At 41.4% G+C, this 22,044-nt stretch overlaps 1 protein-coding gene across 2 annotated transcripts in view; it reads right to left on the reverse strand.

Moving 5' to 3' along the window:
• CFI (complement factor I) overlaps positions 1 to 20,030 on the reverse strand; it is a 46,582-nt gene extending 26,552 nt beyond the window's left edge. The window contains exons 1-4 of one of the 2 annotated variants that reach the window (XM_070452272.1): positions 19,917 to 20,030; positions 11,583 to 11,627; positions 4,571 to 4,630; positions 1,363 to 1,642 (exon numbers count right to left, since the gene is read on the reverse strand). In XM_070452272.1, coding sequence (XP_070308373.1) covers positions 1,363 to 1,642; positions 4,571 to 4,630; positions 11,583 to 11,627; positions 19,917 to 19,973 — 442 coding nt within the window. In that variant the 5' untranslated portion in view covers positions 19,974 to 20,030. The remainder of the gene's footprint in view (positions 1 to 1,362; positions 1,643 to 4,570; positions 4,631 to 11,582; positions 11,628 to 19,916) is intronic. The other variant, XM_070452273.1, reaches the window with a different exon arrangement.
• Positions 20,031 to 22,044: the final 2,014 nt, after the last annotated feature.

A 22,044-nucleotide genomic window follows, 5' to 3' on the forward strand; every position in this document is an offset into this window, starting at 1 on the left:
TCTGACACTGACAGAATAATCTGCACTACCACTTTCCTTCTCTCCAACAGGTAAGGGAGCTGGACTCGGGGATCTCCCTTCCTTCCGTCCACAGTACCCCGGCATCTTAACTCAGCAACGCAAAAATATTTAGGTTACTGTGTTCCGGTGCATGCCATGGTATCTTTAAAAAGAATGTTTCAAGCATTCTTCTGTAAATTCATGAAATGCCTGTGATAATTCATATCCAAAGACAACGAGCTTGAAACTTGCTGTCATAGTTCAAATTTCATGAGCACTTCTTGTTCACTCTTCACAGAGCTTCAGGGACATTGCTTAAGTTTCACAAGAGTCTGATGAGTTAGGAACTACTGTTGCTAACATTTTATAGATGCGGAAACCGCAGTCTAGAGAGGCCGCACAGCTTGGCAGTAATGGAGGGGGTGCTTGGAGGGGCTTGCAATGAAACTGACTGACAGTGAGACCCTTAATCGTATTTTTTTTGGTTGCGTGGGTCTTCATTGCCCCACATGGGCTTCTCATTGCGGGGACTTCCCTTGTCGGGGTACACAGACTGTACGGTGAGTGGGCTTCAGGAGTTGTGGCTCCCCGGCTCTAGAGCACAGGCTTGGTGGTTGTGGTGCATGGCCTTAGCTGCTCCAAGGCATGTGGGGTCTTCCTGGACCAGGGATTGAACCCATGTCTCCTGTATTGGCAGGCCGATTCTTTACCAATGAGCCACCAGGGCAGCCCAAGAGTCTTTTCATCTTAATCACTCCACTAGTTCACATATTAGGGTCCCAGCCTCCTCCCTACATCAGGCACCTGGGTGAAGTCTTGACTTGTCTGTCTCTCTGATCTGGTGTGTTGTCATTTGTTAGGGTAGAGTATGTCCCCAGCCAGCAGTGGCCTGAGCTAAACCCCGGATCAAGGCTGATGAGGCTGGGGCTAGGGAGAGGGGTAGGGGTTGGTGGGATGGAAACTGGAATAAATGATTGGGGTTGGGGATCCAAAGATGTTCTATTTAAGAACCAATCTCATGTAAAGCATTTCCGCCTGGGTTCTAAAGCAACTCAACAGCTCTGGGAATAATCCCTTTAGCCAAGCAGAAGTGAGAAAAGGGATGGTTCTGACGGGCTGGGCAGCAGAGACTGGCATAGGCTGAGGGGGTGGGAAGGACCAGCATCGGGGTCACATGCTCTAGATTCAATGGCTGGCTGTATACTGATGATTCCTAATTTCTTTATTATCATCCCAATTACTACTGAGGACCTAGAGAAGAATTTTGAGTTGTCATTGTAACATTTCGAAGGAAAAGTATTTCCTAATAGAAAATATAGTAGACAATTTTCTTCTTAATATAGTAAATTAGGCTTTTCCTACCTTCACCCGTGCATGCTCCACTTTTTAAAAACTTTGCCTCAGGACGAAAGCATTCAAAACTCTTCTGCTGACAGTAAGTTGGGTAGCTTTTCCCATTAGTTGAACACACCCTGGTACCATTCTTTGGGCACTGATAAGGAAGTTTACAAAGACACGTCCCATCGACGCATTTCTGCCATGGTTGGCAGAAGACCTTTTCGCAGGAGAGATGTGTGTATTTTGCAGTTAAGCATTTTTTATCCACGAAATCTTTTTGAGATGTGCCTGGTGTTGAAGCGGGCTATAAAGCACAAAATAAACATTAACTTAGCAACAAGCTAAAATCTTTTTAAAGATGAATACCTGAAGGAAAGAAACCAAACAGACTCACCTACTCCACAGCATTGATGAGGGTGATGTGGTCTGGTGGTTTTTAGACTCAAACAACCCTGGCTTTCAGTCCTAACTTGGGCACTTACAGTTAAATGGTCTTGAGCAAGCTACCTACCCTCACGAAACATGAGCTTTCTCATCTGTAAAATGGGGATATTATCTCCTCTCTTACAAGGTTATTGCAAGGATTAGAAATAAGATGTGTATAATGGTTGGCAGGTACTAGGCATGAAATGAGTGGGAGCTGTAATTATTCAAAAGCCAACATAAAATTCTGCCTTTGAAGAAATCAGTGTATTTCATCAGTCACCTTCAGTCACCTTAGGAGTAGCAAATTTGGTGCTGATTATAGTCTCATGGAATGAACTGATGAATGAAGTTGATTAATTCTATTAATAAATGCAAAACCATTTGCCAAACTCCTACTTTGTGCAAAATCCTGGTAAAATGAACATGACATTGGCCCTTTCAAGGGTTTGACATCGGCTCTTTCAAGGGTTTGACATCTAAACAATAAGATAGAAATACACATAATAACTAGGGTAAGTGATGTAACAGTCATACAAACAAGATGCAGTACTCTTGGAGATCCAGAGTGGGAAAGAATACATCTTTCCAGGGTTTGCTTTTTTTTTTTTTTGTCACTCCATGAAGCATCGGGGATCTTAGTTTCCCAACTAGGGATCAAACTCTTGACCATTGCAGTGGGAACGCAGAATCTTAACCACTGAGCCACCAGGAAAGTCCCTCCAGGTGCATTTTAAAAGGCCTCATGGAGGAAAGTCAGGTGTTAGCAGAGGGTTGGTGCTAGCAAGACACAGAGAGGGTGGTGCACATCAGTCCCTCCTGATGGGCCCCAGGTTTGTGTGTGCTTCAACTGGGGTGGTCACTGGTTAGGAAACCCTGCCAAGGAGTATACCAACCGGAAGAGGGACAGGCAAGCCCATCTCTGGTAGACATGAGCCAAGGTAGACATGCTCAAGCTCCCTGGTAGACATGGGCCAAAGATGCCATCAGGACTGTGTTCTGGGTCCCTGGCCTGACTAGGAGGCTTGGGAACATCTCCAAGAAGAGCTGATGTCTGGATTGAGTTCTGAGAGCGCTCAGGAGGAGTCTACTGGCAGGGTGTGGTGGGTACACACTCCAGGCAGAACTGTGAAACCCTGACAGTAAAAACAGTGCATTTCAGGCTGAGGGGTAGAGTAAGAGGGTGGTGGGGGATAAGGCAGCAGGTCCTGAGGGAGCCCCTGGGAGACTTTTTTGCATTTCCTCAAATTTGCATTGGAGGAAGATCTTTCTGGAGATCAGATCAGACAGATAGGCAGGAGGCCAATCAGACCTGTGGGGGAATTCCCTGGCAGTCCAGTGGTTAAGACTCCATGCTTCCATTGCAGGGGCCCCTGTTCCATCCCTGGTTGGGAAACTAAGATCCCACATGTGTTCAGTGCTGCTAAAAAAGGAAAAAAAAAAAAAAGATCTGCAGCAATCCAGAGGAAACACAGTGAAAGCTGGAAATAGTTCAATTGGGTCAAAAGCCAGTTGTGGAAAGTCAATGCTCTCTCTCTCTCTCTCTCTGTGCCCCAGGCATCCCTGTGAAGGATGGGCATCCTTTTATCTGGTCTCCCCAGCCTCCGGCCATGAGTCCCCACCCCACCCCCAACCCCCACTCTGGCTCATTGCCCTCCAGCGACAGTAAAGGCAAGCTGGGGCAGAGACAACTCAAACAATCTTTAAGGGATTCACAATCTTTGTGATGAAGACAAAAATCAGTCACATAAAGACCACATAAAACTTTGCAAAAGTTGTGAAAGTCATTCTATCTGACGTGATTTTTAGTAAACTTTATCAAATAACCAGGAAATCTGACAAATTTGTCATTAAATACACCAATTTTTGATACACTGGTCTAGAATAAAATCTACTAGTTAATACTTTCCATGTGCCTTTTTTGGTAACACTTATTAGAGTTGAACTTTGTATTATTTAGCTCCTGTACCTTCCACTGATAAGATTTAAGTGCCCTGATAGCTGGGACAGTCACCCTTTTAGGGACAATCACCTTTCTACTGAAAAAGCAATATTTTAATTGGGTGAAAAATTTTCTTTTTTTCCCCAATTTATCCCTCTCTGAGGTGTCATTTTCCCCTGAGCTTTGGACTGAAACTTGGGCAAGTGTCATCGACTTTTCAGTCATTCTTAGAGCAAAAACAAAAAATTAAAAGACTCTTGGTCCCAGGAAGAGTCATATATTGAAGGAGGAAACAGACAGAACAGGCTCCATCTTGAAAGCAGGACTCCATCTTGGGCCGGACTATGGACTGAGCTATATGCCCAGTATCTATGGAAACAACATACCAACTGGAAAACCAGACCCCCCAGAGGGAAGAGCCCCAGGGCTTGTACCTAGACCCTAGACTCTCCATCGCCTAAAAGAGAATACCCTAATTATCTGTGTAACCAAATGGAATCATAAATTCTATTATGCTTATTGGGGTATGACCACAGGCCTGTTGATAATTGCCCACTGTTAACTACCCAGGCTTAAGGCATATGAATCATGGGTTAACTTTGATTGTATCTTTCTTTTCCTTTGTTCAGACTAGTTTCAGGGAATTTGGGGAGGTAGGTTTGGGCACATACATTTAGGGTATATAAGGTTTTCACAAAAACTGGTCGGGGTCCTTGGCTAAGAGGAGACTCTGCCTTGGGCCCACTGGTGTAATAAACTGCACTCCACTATCTGCATTGTCCTTCTGAGTGAGTTTGTTTCCCGGAACGCGTGGCTACAACAATATAACAGCAAGTGTCCATTCTGAGTAATTATATAGACTCTGACCTTCACTTCAGAAGAAGCTTCTTTCTCCCCTCTCAGACTTGCTTCAGGGGCATGGTGGGTCTGGAATGCATTGAATGAAAGGTGAAACACAAAACAGACCAACAACCAAAAAGACCCCCCAAAAATAAACTGAAATAACCCCACAAACAACTCTGAGGAGAATTTTACACTTTAGGAGCTGAGGATGTGGAATAAGCAGAAGATATTTTGCTTTTCAGCCAGAGAGATGTTGCTCATGCGTCTAATTTTGCAGAGAGCTTCAGAAGAGGAAGCTGAAAAAAGGCCACTGAATTTGATGAACAGAGATGACTGGGATCCTTGAAGCAGAAGTTTTAGCTGAATGTCAGAGGCAGAAACCAGACCTTGTGAGCTGGGGCCAGAGTGGGCAGTGAAGAAATGGAAACAGAAGCATGGGTAAACTCTGTTGATTGGTCCTGTACGCAGACATGGGAGACTAAACACAGACTTTACAGAAACTTCTGCCTCCTCTCCAAATTTCATTAAAATGAGAGTAATAGAATTTTTTTAAAAGGCATAATCAATAAGGCCAATGAGAATGGGGGAGAGGATTATAGACTTGGGATATTATTGAAAGGTTGGAAGCTGGAAAGCAGATGGGCTGGTGGTGATAGGTTTAGCACACGAGAGAGAAATGAAATCCAAACCTAATGAAGGAAGTCCATAAGAATAAAGCAAATTAACCCCCAGAGAGCCCAAGAAAAGCCTAGCAACTGGGCCACCTACTGTTTTCTAAAGAAGATGGAGTGGCTAAAAAAACCAAAGGATTAGTTAAAAGAATGGCTGTATGAATATGTTTTTATGGAATCTGGTATAAACAGCAGAAGAAACAATAAATATTTGAAAGTTGTTGTCTCTAGTTGAGAGAATCAAGGGTGAGGAGGTGTGTGTGATAGAGATGTTTTATGTTATGTGTGTCTGTGTTAGTCGCTCAGTTGTGTCCGACCCTTTGTGACCCCAAGGACTGTAGCCCCCCAGGCTCCTCTGTCCACGGGATTCTCCAGGCAAGAATACTAGAGTGGGTTGCTATTTCTTTCTCCAGAGGTTCTTCCTGACCCAGGGATTGAACCTGGGTCTCCTGCATTGCAGGCAGATTCTTTACCATCTGAGCCACCAGGGAAGTCCATCTAAGCCCAACCAATGGTTAAATAAATTATTAAATATTTTAATATCACCATGATTTTAAGCCACATGGTATTATTTGCCTTTGTAATTGTATATAGAGTTAATTTAGTAAAAAAAACAGCTAAATGAAAAAGAAGGTCATCATGCTTTCAGTACAGAAAACATTAAGGTTAAGCTTTGAAGGGAAAAAAATGGAAAGATAGTATCATAAAGGGACACAGTAAAGAGATTTTTGTTGTTAGGACAGGAGAGATTTCATCATGAGTAAAGGGTAAGATGAGTAATCCAACGGAATGGGAAAGATCGAAGCTTTAGGAGAGAAAGGGCAAAATTGTTGGAATCAGGTTGAGGATGGGATGGGAGAAGGTATATCCAGAGCATGGGGAGAAGATTGCCTTTGAAATTAAGCAGTTTTCTATTTCTACAATTTCTTATTGTAAGTAGAATCACTTTTATGATAATATTACCATTTAAAATTTAAAGTTGATGGTAATGGCAAATACCAACACTGTGGCTGCTGACAATAGCAATAATCAAAGGAAAGTTAGGAAATTATTGTGGGGTGATGGCTGAAAACAGTAAAAGTAAGGCTTTCTTATTCACTGTGTAAAACCTGATGGCAAAAAGTTTTAACTCTAAAGGAACCGGGTAAGTCACAGTTGTCCATGGATCCTCAACCTCTAGAGCAGTAGGCTGATGATCTTAGAGGACATTATTAAAGGGGTTTGTACATGCATTTTTATACCAGTGTTTGCTGTAGACAGAATATAAACTATTCCTCATACATTCACGTGTATTTATCTTTCCAGTGTGTTTGGAAGCTGTTAAAATTAATAAGAAGCAAACTTATTTAAATTATCACTGAAATTATATTGATTGTGTAACTTCCTTCCTTCTACAATAACAGATACTAAAATTACAGCTACTATTCTGCTTGGAGTTGATGGTGAAAGGTAGAGGGGTAGATCTAAGTATTTTCTTAGGATTTGTTTTTGTGGTAAACATAATACTATTTACTAAAATCTTATTTAACTCTTACTTCCAAGCAAAAGGTGAGACTGCATTTCCTTCTTGTGGCTGGATGTGGTGGTGACTTGCTTTGGCACAGAAATGTGAGCTGAAGTAACATGTATTGGTTTCAGGCAGAAACATTTAATTTCCAGTGCTCAACAACGCTACTTACTTCTGCTCTGCTATGGTGATCAGGGGAACATATGTTTCAGAGGCACCATAGAATCAAACAAGCTCAGAAGGCTGGGCCAACACATGGAGGATGTGTTCACTGGAGAGTCACCCAGACCCATAGTCTTTGCATGAGAAAAAATTAACTTTTCTGAAGCCAAGCCACTAAGATTTGAGGATTGGTTCTTATTGCAGCAGGAGAAAAACTCAACTATTTCTTCACATTAAAAATGAATATAATATGAACATTGCAAAAGAGACCAAACCCACATTTGTAACTTTTTACTAGAGCAAAAATTCACAAACTAGTTTTCAACTTCCTTTAGACTTCAACATTGTTTGGACAGTTTTGTCTTTAACTTGGACCAATTGTAGATTGTTACAGGCTTCCTGGGATTTAGCATTCCTATTTTCTCTACCAAAGTTTTCTTTGGAAGCACCTCAACTCTCCTTTTCGTTGGCATATTAGTCTTTCCTGTCATCCTTATTTTAACTTCCTTAAAGCCCTAGATAGAACTAGATCCTTCCTCATTTTCCCCACACACCCCCTAGTTGGGATTTCAAATTCTGTATTATGCTGATCTTATTCTTTTCAAAGTTGCTTGAAGGTAAAGAGTTCTCATAGCCACTGGACACCTGCTTTTCAGAGGAATGTCCTAGGATTGTTCATACATAGAAAACAGCAAAAGTATTGTTCTTTTCAAATTGATAATGTGAGTAAAAAGCTTCTCTTTACCATCAGTGGTTTTTTGGTTTTGTATTTGGGGTTTTGTTTTGCTTCCTTGTTTGTTTTTCCTTGAAGCTTTGAAGGGAATTAATCTTGGAAGAGAAGCAGAAATTTTGGTTTAAAAAAAATCAGAACTGCTATAATGCTTTTTGCAGCAGTTTATTTCCTTGACTATTTGAAGCTATTGGGAAGAATAGCTAGGTCCTAACCCTGGGTCGGGAAGATCTGGGCACCCCACTGCAGTATTCTTGCCTGGAGAATCCCATGGACAGAGGAGCCTGGTGGGCTCCAGTCCACGGGGTCGCCAAGAGTCGGATACGACTGAGCGACAGCACTTTCACTTTCTTTCTTATTGCAGCATAGCCAAAACTGACTGATACAGATAGCCATCTAGATATAGTCTTTATAATCCAAAACTTTGAGAACCACTTGTCTATGGAGATTGGGACAAACTGAATCATTTGTGTGTAAGCTATGTGTGAGTTGATGGAGTATGCTAAAGAAGTTTTCCCCCCATTTTTGTTGAGCCTGGAATTAGAAGCTGAAAAAGAAGAGTACCAAATACATGAAAAGTACTCCTAGTTGTAACCTGGGACTGTCTGCATCACTCATGTGAGGTGTGTCATCTTGCAAATGCAGATTCTTGGATCCAAGCAATAGACCTCCTGAATCAGAGTTTCTGAGGAAGATCTTGGAATCTGTACTGTAAACTAGCTCCATAAAGATTCTTATACTCCCCAAGGATGGAGAGCCACTCCTATTGTCCAATAATTTTCAAAGTGGATTACATAAACCCTGGGGATATGAAGATAACCCAGAGGGTAAAATAACTTGGTATGTTTTATTGAAAAAGTAGAAAGAAAGAAATGAACCTTCACTAATATTTGAATATGGATTGGTTCTTCACAGCATATTCATTCACTATTTATTGCGAGCCTACTATATGCTGGGCACTGTTCTGGGTCCTGGGGACACAAGAGCCAAAAGTAAATAAAGAATAAACATAGACACTTAGCACTGGTGATCCAGTGGCTAAGACTTTGTGTTCCCAATGCAGGGGGCCCAGGTTCAATCCCAGGACATGTGCGACATCCCACATGTCACAATTAAAGATTCCAAATAAGACCCAGTGCAGACAAATAAATATTTTTTTAAAAGAATAAATATGTAGTATGACATAATGTGACAAATACAAATACACAGTAAGGAAGAGACAGAGTGAAGGGAAGGATTGCTATTTTTGCATATAGGGTTGTCAAGGAAGACTTTGAGGAAAAGTTTACCTTGGAGCAGATGCCTGAAGGTGAGTGAGCAAGCCATGCAGATATCTAGAGGTGAAGTGTCACAGTCAGAGGAAGCAGCCAGAGCAAAAGTTGAGGGGTAGAAGTATATGTGATGTGCTCTTGGACCAGGACGCTGGGTGTGGCTGGAGGGCTGCGAATGGCTGAGGGGAGAACAGGAGGAGATGAGGCCAGAGAATTGGAGGGGTGTGTGATTGATCACATAGGACCTTGTTGGCTACTGAAAAGACTTTGACTTATCCACCGGGGGATACGAGCAAATGATGTTGAGAGGGTAGGCAGATAATGAAGAACTGGTAAAGGAGATAAGAAGACGTGGCCAGTGAAGTAAAAGACAAATAAATAGAAAATGGTGACACAGAGGCAGAGAGAAGGAAGGGATGATTAGCAGTTGTGTGGTACTCCTCCAGTAAGACGGTGATCTTGACAAAGGTTATTTTGGTAGAATGTGGGAACTCAAGCCGGACTGGGTTGGAAAGCCCCAAGAAATAATAGAAAGAGAAATTGAGCATAGCAACTTTTTTGAAGATTAGATGTCAAGAAGCACAGAGAAATGGGGTAATAATTGGAGGACATTATTAACTACACTAAAGTCTTTGACTCTGTGGATCACAGCAAACTGTGGAAAATTCTTAAAGAGATGGGAGCACCAGACCACCTTACCTGGCTCCCGTGAAACCTGTGTGCCAGTCAAGAAGCAACAGTTAGAACTGGACATGGAACAACAGACTAGTTCAAAATTGGGAAAGGAGTCCGTCAAGGCTGTATATTGTCACCCTGCTTATTTAACTTATATGCAGAGTAAATCATGTGAAATGCCAGGCTAGATGAAGCACAAGCTGAAATCAAGATCATCAGGAGAAATATAAATAACCTCAGATATGCAGATGACACCATCCTATGGCAGAAAGTGAAGAGGACTAAAGAGCCTCTTGATGAAGGTAAAAGAGGAGAGTGAAAAAGCTGTCTTAAAACTCAGCATTCAGAAAACTAAGATCATGGCATTTGATCCCATCACTTTATGGTAAAAAGATGGGGAAACAATGGAAACGTGACAGCTGGGCTATTTTCTTGGGCTCCAAAATCACTGAAGATGGTGACTGCAACAATGAAATTAAAGGAGACATGCTCCTTGGAAGAAAACCTATGATAAACCTAGACAGCATATTAAAAAGCAGAGACATTACTATGCCAATAAAAGTCCTTCTCATCAAAGCTATAGTTTTTCCAGTAGTCATGCATGGATGTGAGAGTTGGACCATGAAGAAGGTTGAGCATTGAAGAATTGTTGATTTTGAACTGTAGCGTTGGAGAAGACTCTTGGGAGTCCCTTGGACTGCAAGGAGATCAAACCAGTCAATCCTAAAGGAAATCGGTCCCGAATATTCATTTGAAGGACTGATGTTGAAGCTGAAGCTCCAATACTTTGACCACCTGATGTGAAGAGCTGACTCATAAGAAAAGACCCTGATGATGGGAAAGATTGAAGGCAGGAAGAGAAGGGGACGACAGAGGATGAGATGGTTGGATGGCATCATCAACTCAATGGACGTGAGTTTGAGTAGGCTCCAGGAGATGGTGAAGGACAGGGAAGTCTGGCGTGCTGCAGTCCATGGGGTCACAAAGAGTTGGAAACAACTGAGTGAGTGAACAACAACATGGGGTCAAGAGAAAGTTTCTGTTTTAGGATGGAGAATCATATTCATGTGCTTGATTATGGGACATTATAGATTATAGCATCTAGTTTTAGCCGAAATAATCTTTGCAGATGGACAAGTGATTTAGAGATTCATGTAGTGAAATGATACCAGATTGACAATAATGCCAAAGCACAACATCAATAAACAAGAAAATGGCAGAGTCTACACTTCCAACTACAGTAGAAGCTGTTCATTAGCCACCCCATGGGGTTCAAGACAATAGAAAGCTAATCAGATATGAAAAGAAGCCAACCTCCCCCCAGTCAATAATATTAAAGGGACTGATTGAAATATAGGTTTCCATCTAATATCATTATTGAAACTTTCCCTGTGTTTATTGTGTATGTTGCTCTTTGTAAGGTATCTTTTCCAACTAATATGATATTAAAATCAAACAAAAAATTAAAAAATACTGTGTTTGATGACATTATTTAATTAAAGATTAACAGTAAGATTATTATTAAAATACTTGTTTTTAAAATTTTCTTTTTAAAAGTGTATTTATACAGTAGAGTATATATTATTTATAAATAAATATATTCACATATACTGGGGGCACACACACAAAAATTTTTAGTGATTACTACTATAGCCTAGTTATCTCTAAAGCATGACTCAACTCCTTTAGCTGCTGTTTCTTTTTTTAAGGGAGGATCATTTCTTTGGTATTTGTGATGCTGTAATAATTATCCTGCTGTAAACTTTATCTTTTTATTCTAGGCAGGAGTACAGGTTAGCCTTTTTTTTTAGCCATGGCACGTGGATTGTGGGATCTTAGTTCCTCAACCAGGGATTGACCCTGCACTCTTGGCAGTGAAAGCATGGAGTCCTAACCACTTGACCTCCAGGGAATTTCCCAGTGAAGGCATTTTTAGATGGACAGTTGGTTATTACACAACAAACAAGAAAAAAAAAAACAATCTACTATCCCACCCCGGTATACAGCCATATAGCTTTACCTCTGATTTCTTCACTGCCTTTGATTTTCGTTTTCCAGAATGAGCCTATAAACAAAAGAAAAAAACAAGATCAATTATGACCAAATAGAGCAAAAGTCCACCATTTTCCCTCTGACTGTTTGCTGCAAAAAAAAGTCAAAAATTCCCCTTCTACTGCTAACTAGTTGTGTGATTTTTGGTAAATGACTTTACCTTTATGGTTGCTTCTTCTTCTGTGAAATGTGGAAAATAAAAATAATATCCTCACATAGCTGTTGTGAAGAGCAAGTGCAAAATACATGGGAAGGCAGAAATAAACACTTGAGATCCTGTACAAATGCTAGTGTGATGCTGACTGTGGTAGACTGCTTATGGCCCCAACTCTACTACTATCCATCCTATCCTTTGCTGTTATCTCTTCCTTTGGAGAGGTGAGGTATATTTTCCTACTTCTAGATTCTGGGCCTGGCCAGTGACTTTCTTTAGACAAGGAAGTCAGCATGTGTGACATAAGAGATGCTTGGAGGGTTCTTGTGCAACTGGGTTTGTCCTTCTGTTTCTCTGCCGTAGCTATGGGAAGAAGATGATCAGGCCAGCAATGAAGAATCACTCCAGCTGAGTCCAGCTTTGAGGAGATGATCTCCAGCTAACCTGTAGGTGAGTAAACTAAAGTTATATGCCACTGAGATTTTGTGATGATTGCATTATGATGGCCAACAGGTACAATCATGATTTCCCTGGAAAACACTGAAGAATAAGATGGAAAACTTTCAAAAAGAATAAGCAATATAGACTTTTGTCTTTCTTCCAGAAGTGAATAAATAGCTCATATCCTGAAAGTTAACAATCACATCAGAAACATTTCTGTTGAAAGAGTCTTACACCCTATGTGGCCTCAATTCCTTCTCATCATGGGCTTCACTAGTAATTTTTTCCTCCAATTTTATTTCAGGATCATTTCCATCACTTTTTCCTTGGAGAGTGTAAAACAAAACAAAACAATGGTATAGTTTCTTGGTCTTGTTTTTTTATAATGAATGTAAAATGGATGAAAATTTTTTTCACTTTTAATTGGTATTTTAAAAAATAGAAAACACACAGAAATATTACAAACATGTTCAAAAGCGTGCCTGTAAAAATTATATTTCTGTCCTTCTGTTATCCATTCAACACACTCAAGCACTACCTCAGAGTCAACCACTGAATAATTTCTAGTGAACCTTTCCAGAGATCATCACTGTATATGTGAGCCCACACTACTAATTCTGCACCCCCAACACCAGTATAATTTACAACCAGGAGCCCACAAAGAGCATTTAGATTGTTTCCAATGTTCTGTTATTATGAACAGTGTTGTAATAAATCTCCTCATATAATATACATCATTTCCCCCATATGCTAAGTATATTTGTCAGTACTTACCTGGGAGTAACACTGCTAAATCAAAGAAATGAGCAGTTTTAGTTTTGAAAGACATTGGCTAATTTCTCTGTCTAGTGTGCATGCTCAGTTGCAAACTCTTGTGACCCCATGGACTGTAGCCCGCCAAGCTCCTCTGTTCATGAAGATTTCCAGGCAAGAATATTGGAATGAGTTGTCATTTCTGACTCCAGGAGATCTTCCCCACCCAGGGATGAACCTGGGTCTCCTGCATTGGCAGGTGGATTCTTTACCACTGAACCACCTGGGAAGCCCTTCTGTCTCTAGAAATTGCTCAGATTTGAACTCTTATCATCAATACATCAGTTCAGTTTAATCGCTCAGTCATGTCTAACTCTGCAACCCCATGAACTGCAGCACATCAGGCTTGCCTGTCCTCACCAACTCACAGAGCTTGCTCAAACTCATGTCCATCATCAAGTTGGTGACGCCATCCAACCATCTCATTCTCTGATGCCCCCTTCTCCTCCTGCCTTCCATCTTTGCCAGCAACAGGGTCTTTTCCAATGAGTCACTTCTTCGCATCAAATGGCCAAAGTATTCGAGTTTCAGGTTTGTTGAAACAGTTTCAGCTTCATCATCAGTCTTTCCAATGAATACTCAGGGCTGATTCCTTTTAGGATTGACTGGTTTGATTTCCTTGCAGTCCAAGGGACTTCAAGAGTCTTCTCCAACATACAGTTCAAAAGCATCAATTCTTCGGTGCTCAGCTTTCTTTATGGTCCAACTCTCACATCCTACATGACTACTGGAAAAGCCATAGCTTTGACTAGATGAACCTTTGTTGGGAAAGTCGTGTCTCTGCTTATTAACCTGCTGTCTAGGTTGGTCATAGCTTTTCTTCCAAGGAGCAAGTGTCTTTTTAATTTCATAGCTGCATTCACCATCTGCAGTGATTTTGGAGCCCCCAAAAATGAAGTCTGTCACTGTTTCCACTGTTTCCCCATCTATCTGCCATGAAGTGATGGGACCAGATGCCATGATCTTGGTTTTCTGAATGTTGAGCTTTAAGCCACTTGTTCACTCTCCTCTTTCACTTTCATCAAGAGGCTTTTAGTTCCTCTTCACTTTCTGCCATAAAGGTGGTGTCATCTGCATATCTGAGGTTATTGATATTTCTTCAACCCCATGGACTATACAGTCCATTGTATTCTCCAGGCCAGAATATTGGAGTGGGTAGCCTATCCCTTCTCCAGGGGTCATCCCTTCATCCCTTCATCCAGGGTATATGACAGGGCCTATTTTCCATCTTCTTGACCACAGAACAGAAAACATTAAACATTTTATCCTTGTCAATTAGGCATATAAAAATGTCATCAGAGAATAGTTTTATCTGCATTTCCCTCCCAATGACTGAGGTTGACCACCTTTTTTTTTTAATTAATTAACTAATTTGTGGCTGTACTGGGTCTTCACTGCTGCACACAGGCCCTCTCAAGTTGCTGCAAGTGGAGCCTCCTCCCTAGGCAGTGGCTTTGCTTGTTGCGAAGCACAGGCTCTAAAGTGCACGCGCCCAGCAGTTGTGGTGCACAGGCTTCGTTGCCCCACGGTGTGTGGAATCCTCCCAGGCCAGGGATGGAACTTGTGTCCCCTGCATTGGCAGGAGGATTCTTAGCCACTGGATCACCAGGGACATTCTAGATTCATTGTCGTTTATCAAATTTAAGAAGTTTTTGGTTATTACTTCTTCAAATATTCTGACTCTCTCTTCTTCTGAGATTCCAATTGTGTATATACTAATGGTTTCCCTTTTTATTCTTTTTTCTCTATGCTCCTCAGATTAGATAATTTAATTGACCAATCTTCAGCTTCACTTACTCCTCTGCCTGCTCAAATCTGCTATTAAAACCCTCTAGTGAATTCTTTGTTTTACTTTTCAGTATAATTCCTTTTATAATTGCTATCTTTTCATGGATATTCTCTATTTGTTTCTACATCCTCCTTGGTTTTTTTTTTTTTTTTTTTTTTGGCTATTTGAATATATTTAAGATATTTGACTTAAAGTCTTTGTCTGGTGGCTTCAAACTCTGTCCTTCCTTACAAATAATTTCTCCTGTGAATGGGCCATATTTTCTTGTTTCATTGCATGCTTCATATTCTTTGTTGAAGATTGGATATTTTGAATGTTATAATGTTTTAATTCTTGAAATCAAATTCTTTTTTCTCCTCAGGGTTTGTTTTCCTTGACTCCTGTAGACTTTAGCTGTTTATTAATTTTTCCAAATTGTCTCTATAAAGTTTTTTTGTCATGTGTGGTTTCTGAAGTCTTGGTTCTGTCAAACGAGTGTATGCTCCTAGGTTCTTGGTCTCGTCACAACAAAAATTTGGAATGACGGACATTGAAGCCCCCTCGGCGGGTCACAGCTCTTGGGTCTTGGACAGACCACTGTTATAGCTCTTAAATAAATCAGTGTTACAGCCCAGTGTTACAGCTCTATTTTATTTAGATGATAGAAGGAAAATCCATCTTCGAGGTGTGAGGGCACTTCGATCCAAAGATGGGAAGAGAAGAGCGCCCCATCGTGCAGGAGAGAGAGAGAAGAGGCTTTGGCTCCTCTTTTTATATGTTTTTTTGTTCCTCCCGGGCCTGCCCTATGCAAATTGGGCTTAGGCAGGACACTGTTCTACCTGAAGTCCTCACTCCGGTCCTCGGACCTTCCTTTGTTCTATTTTCACGGGCTTTTCCCTTCCAGGTCTTTTAGCCACCGCCATTTTGGACTCCTTTTCCCTATTCTAACTACCTAACCGTTCCTTTACCTTGCATTTATCTAGGATTTAGACAAAGATTTCCTTCCACACAAGGAACCAGAGAGAGAGAAAGAGAAAGGGAAAGGGACAGGGAGGGGAAAAAAGAGAAAGGAAGGAAGAAGGAAATAAAAGAAAGAAAGGAAGGAAGGAAAGAAAAGAATAAGGAATCCTTGGAATTGAGAACAATAAAAAAACCTCTTCCGAGTTTGCAAATTGGCTCTGCGCTGGGGCACGTCAGTGCTCAGCACTTAACCAGAGTGTTTACAATTCTGTCTTAGCTTTTACTTCATGCTTGCACTGAGCCTGGAGGTGTAGTCTTAGGGTCTTCTTAGGTGTTTTCTGGGCTTCATCTTGCCCTGGGCAAGTGTGTTGCTTTCTAAATTCCCCAGGATATGCAGGGGCTTTTGAATGCCCTAATTTCCAACTGAAACTTTTCCTTCCAAGCTTCAGCACTCTATTGTAGGCCTCAACTGTTATCTTTTGTCTCAAGTGGAGGTAATTGTTTATTTGCTTGCATTTATGTTTTTGAGGAATGCCTGCTGCCTTTCCACTCTGAGTTCCAAGTTAGATGAAACAAAGACAAATTTATTGTTTCAGTCTTTCAAGTAGCCCCTGGATAGGTTAGAACGGACAAACACAAGTTCTTTTTAAATAAAGTCTGCTCTGCTCCATTTAGAACTGGCGACTAGAGTTCCACCCCGGGAATCTAGATTGCTATCTTTAAGACTGCCACTGAGTTGATATCTGGGTGGGGTGAGGGCAAGTAGAAATACTGCAGTTTTCCTACCATTTTTAAGTTGCCTTTTTACTTTATTCGGCATTCACTTGGGTACTTTAGGACTTTGATAACTGGAGTTCAGACAAAGTTGGTTTTGAAAGTTTGCTTGACTTTTCTACTTTTTTTTGGTGGAGGGACAAGTGTTTGGATTTGCCTACTCTGACTTGCTAGCTGACATCACTCTCTGCACTGTGTATTGCCTCTTGTGCATATTCTATTTCCAGATCTCATCATTCTATTGACCATCACCCCAGTTCTTTCCTTCCAAAATACTACCCATATAAGTCAAAGTTTATAATATGCTTTTAGGGTTAAAAAAAATTAAAGGTTTTTGTCGGGGATTATGTCACAGCCAAGCATATCACAGTATTTTACCACATTGACTGAAATATTTGGCTTCCCTATTCATTACTGGGGCTTCCCTGGTGGCTCTGAAGGTAGAGAAGCTGCCTGCAATGCAGGAGACGGTTCGATCCTTGGGTTGGAAAGATCCTGTAGAGAAGGGGATGGCTATGTACTCCAAAATTCTTGCCTGAGTTCCAAGGACAGAGATTCCTGTTCCTTAGTATCCCTTTGTTATTGACACAGCAGCCCACTCCCTCTGCGCTCTTTCTTTCCCACCCTTTCCTAAGTCCCCTTACCTCTTTGTCTGGGTAGGTTCAGTAACACCAGGATTCTCATTTTACTGTTCAGAACAACTTCACTGCCAGCCCACCCCATCATTGACATAGTCCACTTTCAAATCAGTCCATCAAAATGTTTTGATATAAAAAAGGAGTGGGGCTTTTTATCCCCAAGAAGGAAATCTGCTCCCAGCTTTTAAAATGCAAAAGTTTCTCCCAGCTGTACATATTTTATTTCATGTTGAAAATGTAGATACATTTTAAAACTCAGAACGTATTTATGTTGTCTCTATGGTTGTTGCAGCCATGAAATTAAAAGACACTTACTCCTTGGAAGGAATGTTATGACCAACCTAGATAGCATATTAAAAAGCAGAGACATTACTTCGCCAACAAAGGTCCGTCTGGTCAAGGCTATGGTTTTTCCAGTGGTCATGTATGGACGTGAGAGTTGGACTGTGAAGAAAGCTGAGCACTGAAAAATTGATGCTTTTGAACTGTGGTGTTGGAGAAGACTCTTGAGAGTCCCTTGGACTGCATGGAGATCCAACCAGTCCATCCTAAGGGAGATAAGTCCTGGGTGTTCACTGGAAGAACTGATGCTGAAGCTGAAACTCTAACACTTTTGGCCACCTCATGTGAAGAGTTGACTCGTTGGAAAAGACCCTGGTGCTGGGAGGGATTGGGGGCAGGAGGAGAAGGGGACGAGAGAGGATGAGATGGTTGGATGGCATCACCGACTCGATGGGCATGAATTTGAGTAAACTCCGGGAGTTTGTGATGGACAGGGAGGCCTGGTGTGCTGCGATTCATGGGGTCGCAAAGAGTCGGACACGACTGAGCGACTGAACTGAGCTAATGGTTGTTGCTCTTCAGCCGCTAAATCAGGTCTGATTCTTTGTGACCCCATGCACTGTAGCCCACCAGACTCCTCTGTCCATGGGATTTCCCAGGCAAGAATACTGGAGTGAGTTGCCATTTCCTTTTCCAGGTGATCTTCTCAACCCAGGGAAGAACCCAGGTCTCCTGCATTGGCAGGTGGATTCTTTACTGCTGAGCCACCAGGGAAGCCCCTATCTCTATGATAAGCTCCATTTAAAAATGATTATTTCTCAGCAGGTGGCATAAAAAAAATCATTCCATTTCCTTTTATAAAGAAACAATAATAGTATTTTACAAAGTTGTGGTTTCACAAATATGATATTAACTCTTTTCAAAATGTTGTTTCTTAAAGGAATGAAGACAATTTTATGATTGGATGATTATTCAGTAAAAGAAAGAGGCTTTTTTGCTTTGTGTAAGTGAAAACTATTTTCAGTTTTCTTTTTTATTCTGTTTTTGTTCCAGGAACCCAAAATGTGGCTGAAATATCCTTTTTTCAGAAAACAAATTTTTCTTGTTATAATGTAACACACAGTTGTCTGGTATTTAAAAAAGAAAACTGAAGAATGAATAACACAAAATTTTTGAAATCTGAAAATTCATAAATATATAAAACATAAAAATCATGAGTAATCCCATTACTCAGAGATACCAACTGCTATCTGTTTAATATACACCTCTCATGAACTTTTAAACTGCCATTTATATAAACATTTATTAATATATTTGTGTATTTGTGTGTGTATTTTTCTCCTTAACAAAAACAAGATTTTAGTGAGGCATTTTTTTAATTTCAATAAATATAAAAGTACCATTTTAATGTGATAGTTATTTCTGGATGTGCAAGAGTTTAATCTATTTTAATCAATAAGCACTTACTTTATTTCCATTTGGTTTATACTATAAACATTGCATATATAATTTAGAACTTATAAGAAACTTAAGTATTTAATTCTGGTATCTTAGGTAGTTTTCTTTAAACATTTGCTGCTATAAACAGACTTTAACACAAAACAATATTTGGAGTTGTTTGAAAACTCTTTGATCACAAAAGTAGGCAATCATCAGTAAGTCTCTAAAATGTCTTAAACATTCCTAACCTTAACAGCCTACCTTCCAGACTGGCTACAGTCTGCTGTTTTGGCTTTAACTCCTTGAGTTGCCTACAAAGTCTACTCTGATCAAGTGTGTTTAATTCATGGAGAGGAGCCCAGTGTTTTACTGTCTTTCTGGCCATACCACTTGCTATTTTTCAGGCTGAAAATCATTTCCTCTTTCTCTCCACTGATTAGATCTAATCCAGAATTATAGATCTAGCTCAAATCCCACTTGTCCTATAAACCCTTCCCCATCTGCGAGCAGGAAGGGATTTTTCCTCCCATTAAAGTCCCTTGGCAGGCGATATTTGTGCCATTTTTGGGCAATTAAATATATATGTCTTGTAACAGTTACTTCTTATGTTTTCAAATATTTTTCAAATTATGCTTATTGTTTCTTCATTGGTATATTTGTATCATCTTTCTACAAGCTGTACAAAAGGCTACTGAAGGAGGGATCAGTCTTGCCCATCATTATACCTTGCACATAGATAGGGCCTGATAAATGTTTACTGATTTAATAATTCCTATAAATCATAGATCTATTAGTAAAATTCTCATTCAATCCAATCTGTATGCACAGATAATAGCATATGAAAAAAGCAATTTCTTCAAGCTCTTTCATCAAGATATAACATAAAATCTTGGTTACTGACTAAATACTGTCATCGTTGGCAAGTGAACTATGTAATCTTTAAGTCAAAATAATATCCTTGAGATTTTTTCTGTATTTTTACAATATTTGAAATATCTACTTAAAAGTTTGCATAAATATTGGATTGCTTACCTCACAAAAACTTAAGTAGAAGCACAAAAGTAAGAGAATGACATGACCAAGCTTCATGTTGGAGACAATCAGGATCTGTGTCTCTACTGTGGACTCTTCTGCACCCCAGGTATTCTTTTGAAATTTAATTTTTAACCTCTGAAAAAATATTTAAAAAGAGCAGGCCTCCTAAAGAGCTTTGTACTTTTGAACTTGTGGAGAACTTGGCAAAAATCCAGAGTTTTACCGTAAATGAAACCAAAAAAGACCTCAGCAAATAGCTGAGGGAATGTGTTTCCCACAGAGAAAACTGATGCCCCACCTCGATTCTGAACAATGCCTTGTTCTGTTTGCAGAGTAGACAGAAACCACTGAAAGAAATTTCTTACGCTTTGGTAAAACAGAATCATATTTTTCTTTAAGGATGAAGACTAGGAAATGGTAAGGAGTAAAATGTCCATCGTACTGAATGCTATGCTTAACACTAGAAATCCTCACCAAAATGGTTCCTTTATCAATCATGGGTTGTCCTGTGATAAATTCTTTTTCTCTCAGCAGAAATGCTGTCACAGTTCTATTCTCTGGAAGCAGGTGTGAGACAGAGTTTGGGGTGGGAGATACTTATCAGGAATCAGCTCCTGGGAAAGGAAGGGAGCAGAAGCAGGAATGAACAGAAAGAGAAAGCGGGCTGCAATGTGGGTCTGACACAGCCTCGGCCAGTGCGGGGTCGGGGGCGGTGGGGGCTCTGGAGTGATAATGGCGGGTCACAGGGGCCCTGGGTCATGCAGCAATGGCTGGGTCCTGCCTGCCTTGTTCGGTGACCTGGTGACAGTTGCCCAGGAAATGCATGCCCTTGGGTGAGGCAGGTCTTCAGTTGCTGTCAGAGAGAAGTGTCCGCTGACCACGCTCTTCACAGCCAGGCAGCAGAACTTCCTTGAAAGGGGGATCTGGGAAATTCATCTCCTGGCCTTTCAGAGTCTACCATTTGCAGCTTTGAGGTCTGCTTCCCATGGATGTTTCAAGGGTGGGTCCTTCACACTTGCCGTGGGCCTCTTCCTGAGAGACAATTTAGGAGAGGGAGGTTGTGGGGGGGGGGGGGGCGGGGAGGGGTCTGTAGCCCCTGCCCCTGCAGTGATCTCGGGGCCGCAGTTACTCCTCAGCCTCTGCCTCCTTCCTGTCCACTCCAGACCTCCCTCACCCTGAGCCTCCCCATCTGCTGGCCGCAGTGGCTTACCTGGAGCCATGACCCTCAGCCTCTTCCCGGAGTGGCTGAGCCCCTGAGTACCATTCCCTTCTCAGACCATGGCTGCTGTTCCTTCCTGTTTACTGACAGAAGACACCTGAGGAGCTCTCACGGTTCCCCACACGTTCCTCCCCACCCTCGCTGTGTAACAGCAGACTTCCTTCCGCTGAAGTCAGACAGGTTACTTCTGTCAAGACGGTGAGTCCTCCTCTCCCCAGGCAGCTCAATGTGCACCAGGCAGAAGGCATGGCACATAGTTCACTGGGATTCCTGTTTGTGCCCCAGGGGAGCAGTGTGTTTCCTTTGAGAAACAGACCTCAGAGAGCAAAGTGTGGGGACAGGAAGCACAGAGCCTCCAGTTGGTCATCAGAAGTGACGGCAAGTGTGCTCATTCCTGCTTCTGCTTCTTGGGTCGCAGACACAGTGTCGCATGACGGTCCTTCGATTCAATGCGTATACTGCTTCTTGGAGAACAGCACCCAGTCCTCCGATTATTGTCTTAAGTGGCACCTCAGTTCGGCCTTCAGCAGGCTACTCCAATGCTCCATAAGGCTGTCAGCTTCACAGTGGTGCGGTTATATGGTATGACCAGTGAACTGCACGGCCAGAGCTCCACGCTCACATCTCCTTTGCTAGAAGTGGGTTCCCTTATCTAGCAGGATGTTACATGGGATCCCTTGTTGGAGGATGAAATACTCTGTAATCCTTTGACTCATGACCGTGTGGCCCTGCAGGTAGGAAAGGTACCTGTCTTTATGTCTGTTTATTTATGCCTATTGCTGTGAGGATGTACCTCTGGCCTTTTAAAGACTGAAACAAGTGAATGATCAATTTACCACCAAGATGCTAGCTGGTATCCTTGATGAGTTGTGCCATCTTGAGGGCTCGGCCTTGGTCTCTATTGAT

Source organism: Odocoileus virginianus, chromosome 21 (assembly GCF_023699985.2).
Source record: "Odocoileus virginianus isolate 20LAN1187 ecotype Illinois chromosome 21, Ovbor_1.2, whole genome shotgun sequence".
NCBI classification, from domain to species: Eukaryota; Metazoa; Chordata; class Mammalia; order Artiodactyla; family Cervidae; genus Odocoileus; species Odocoileus virginianus.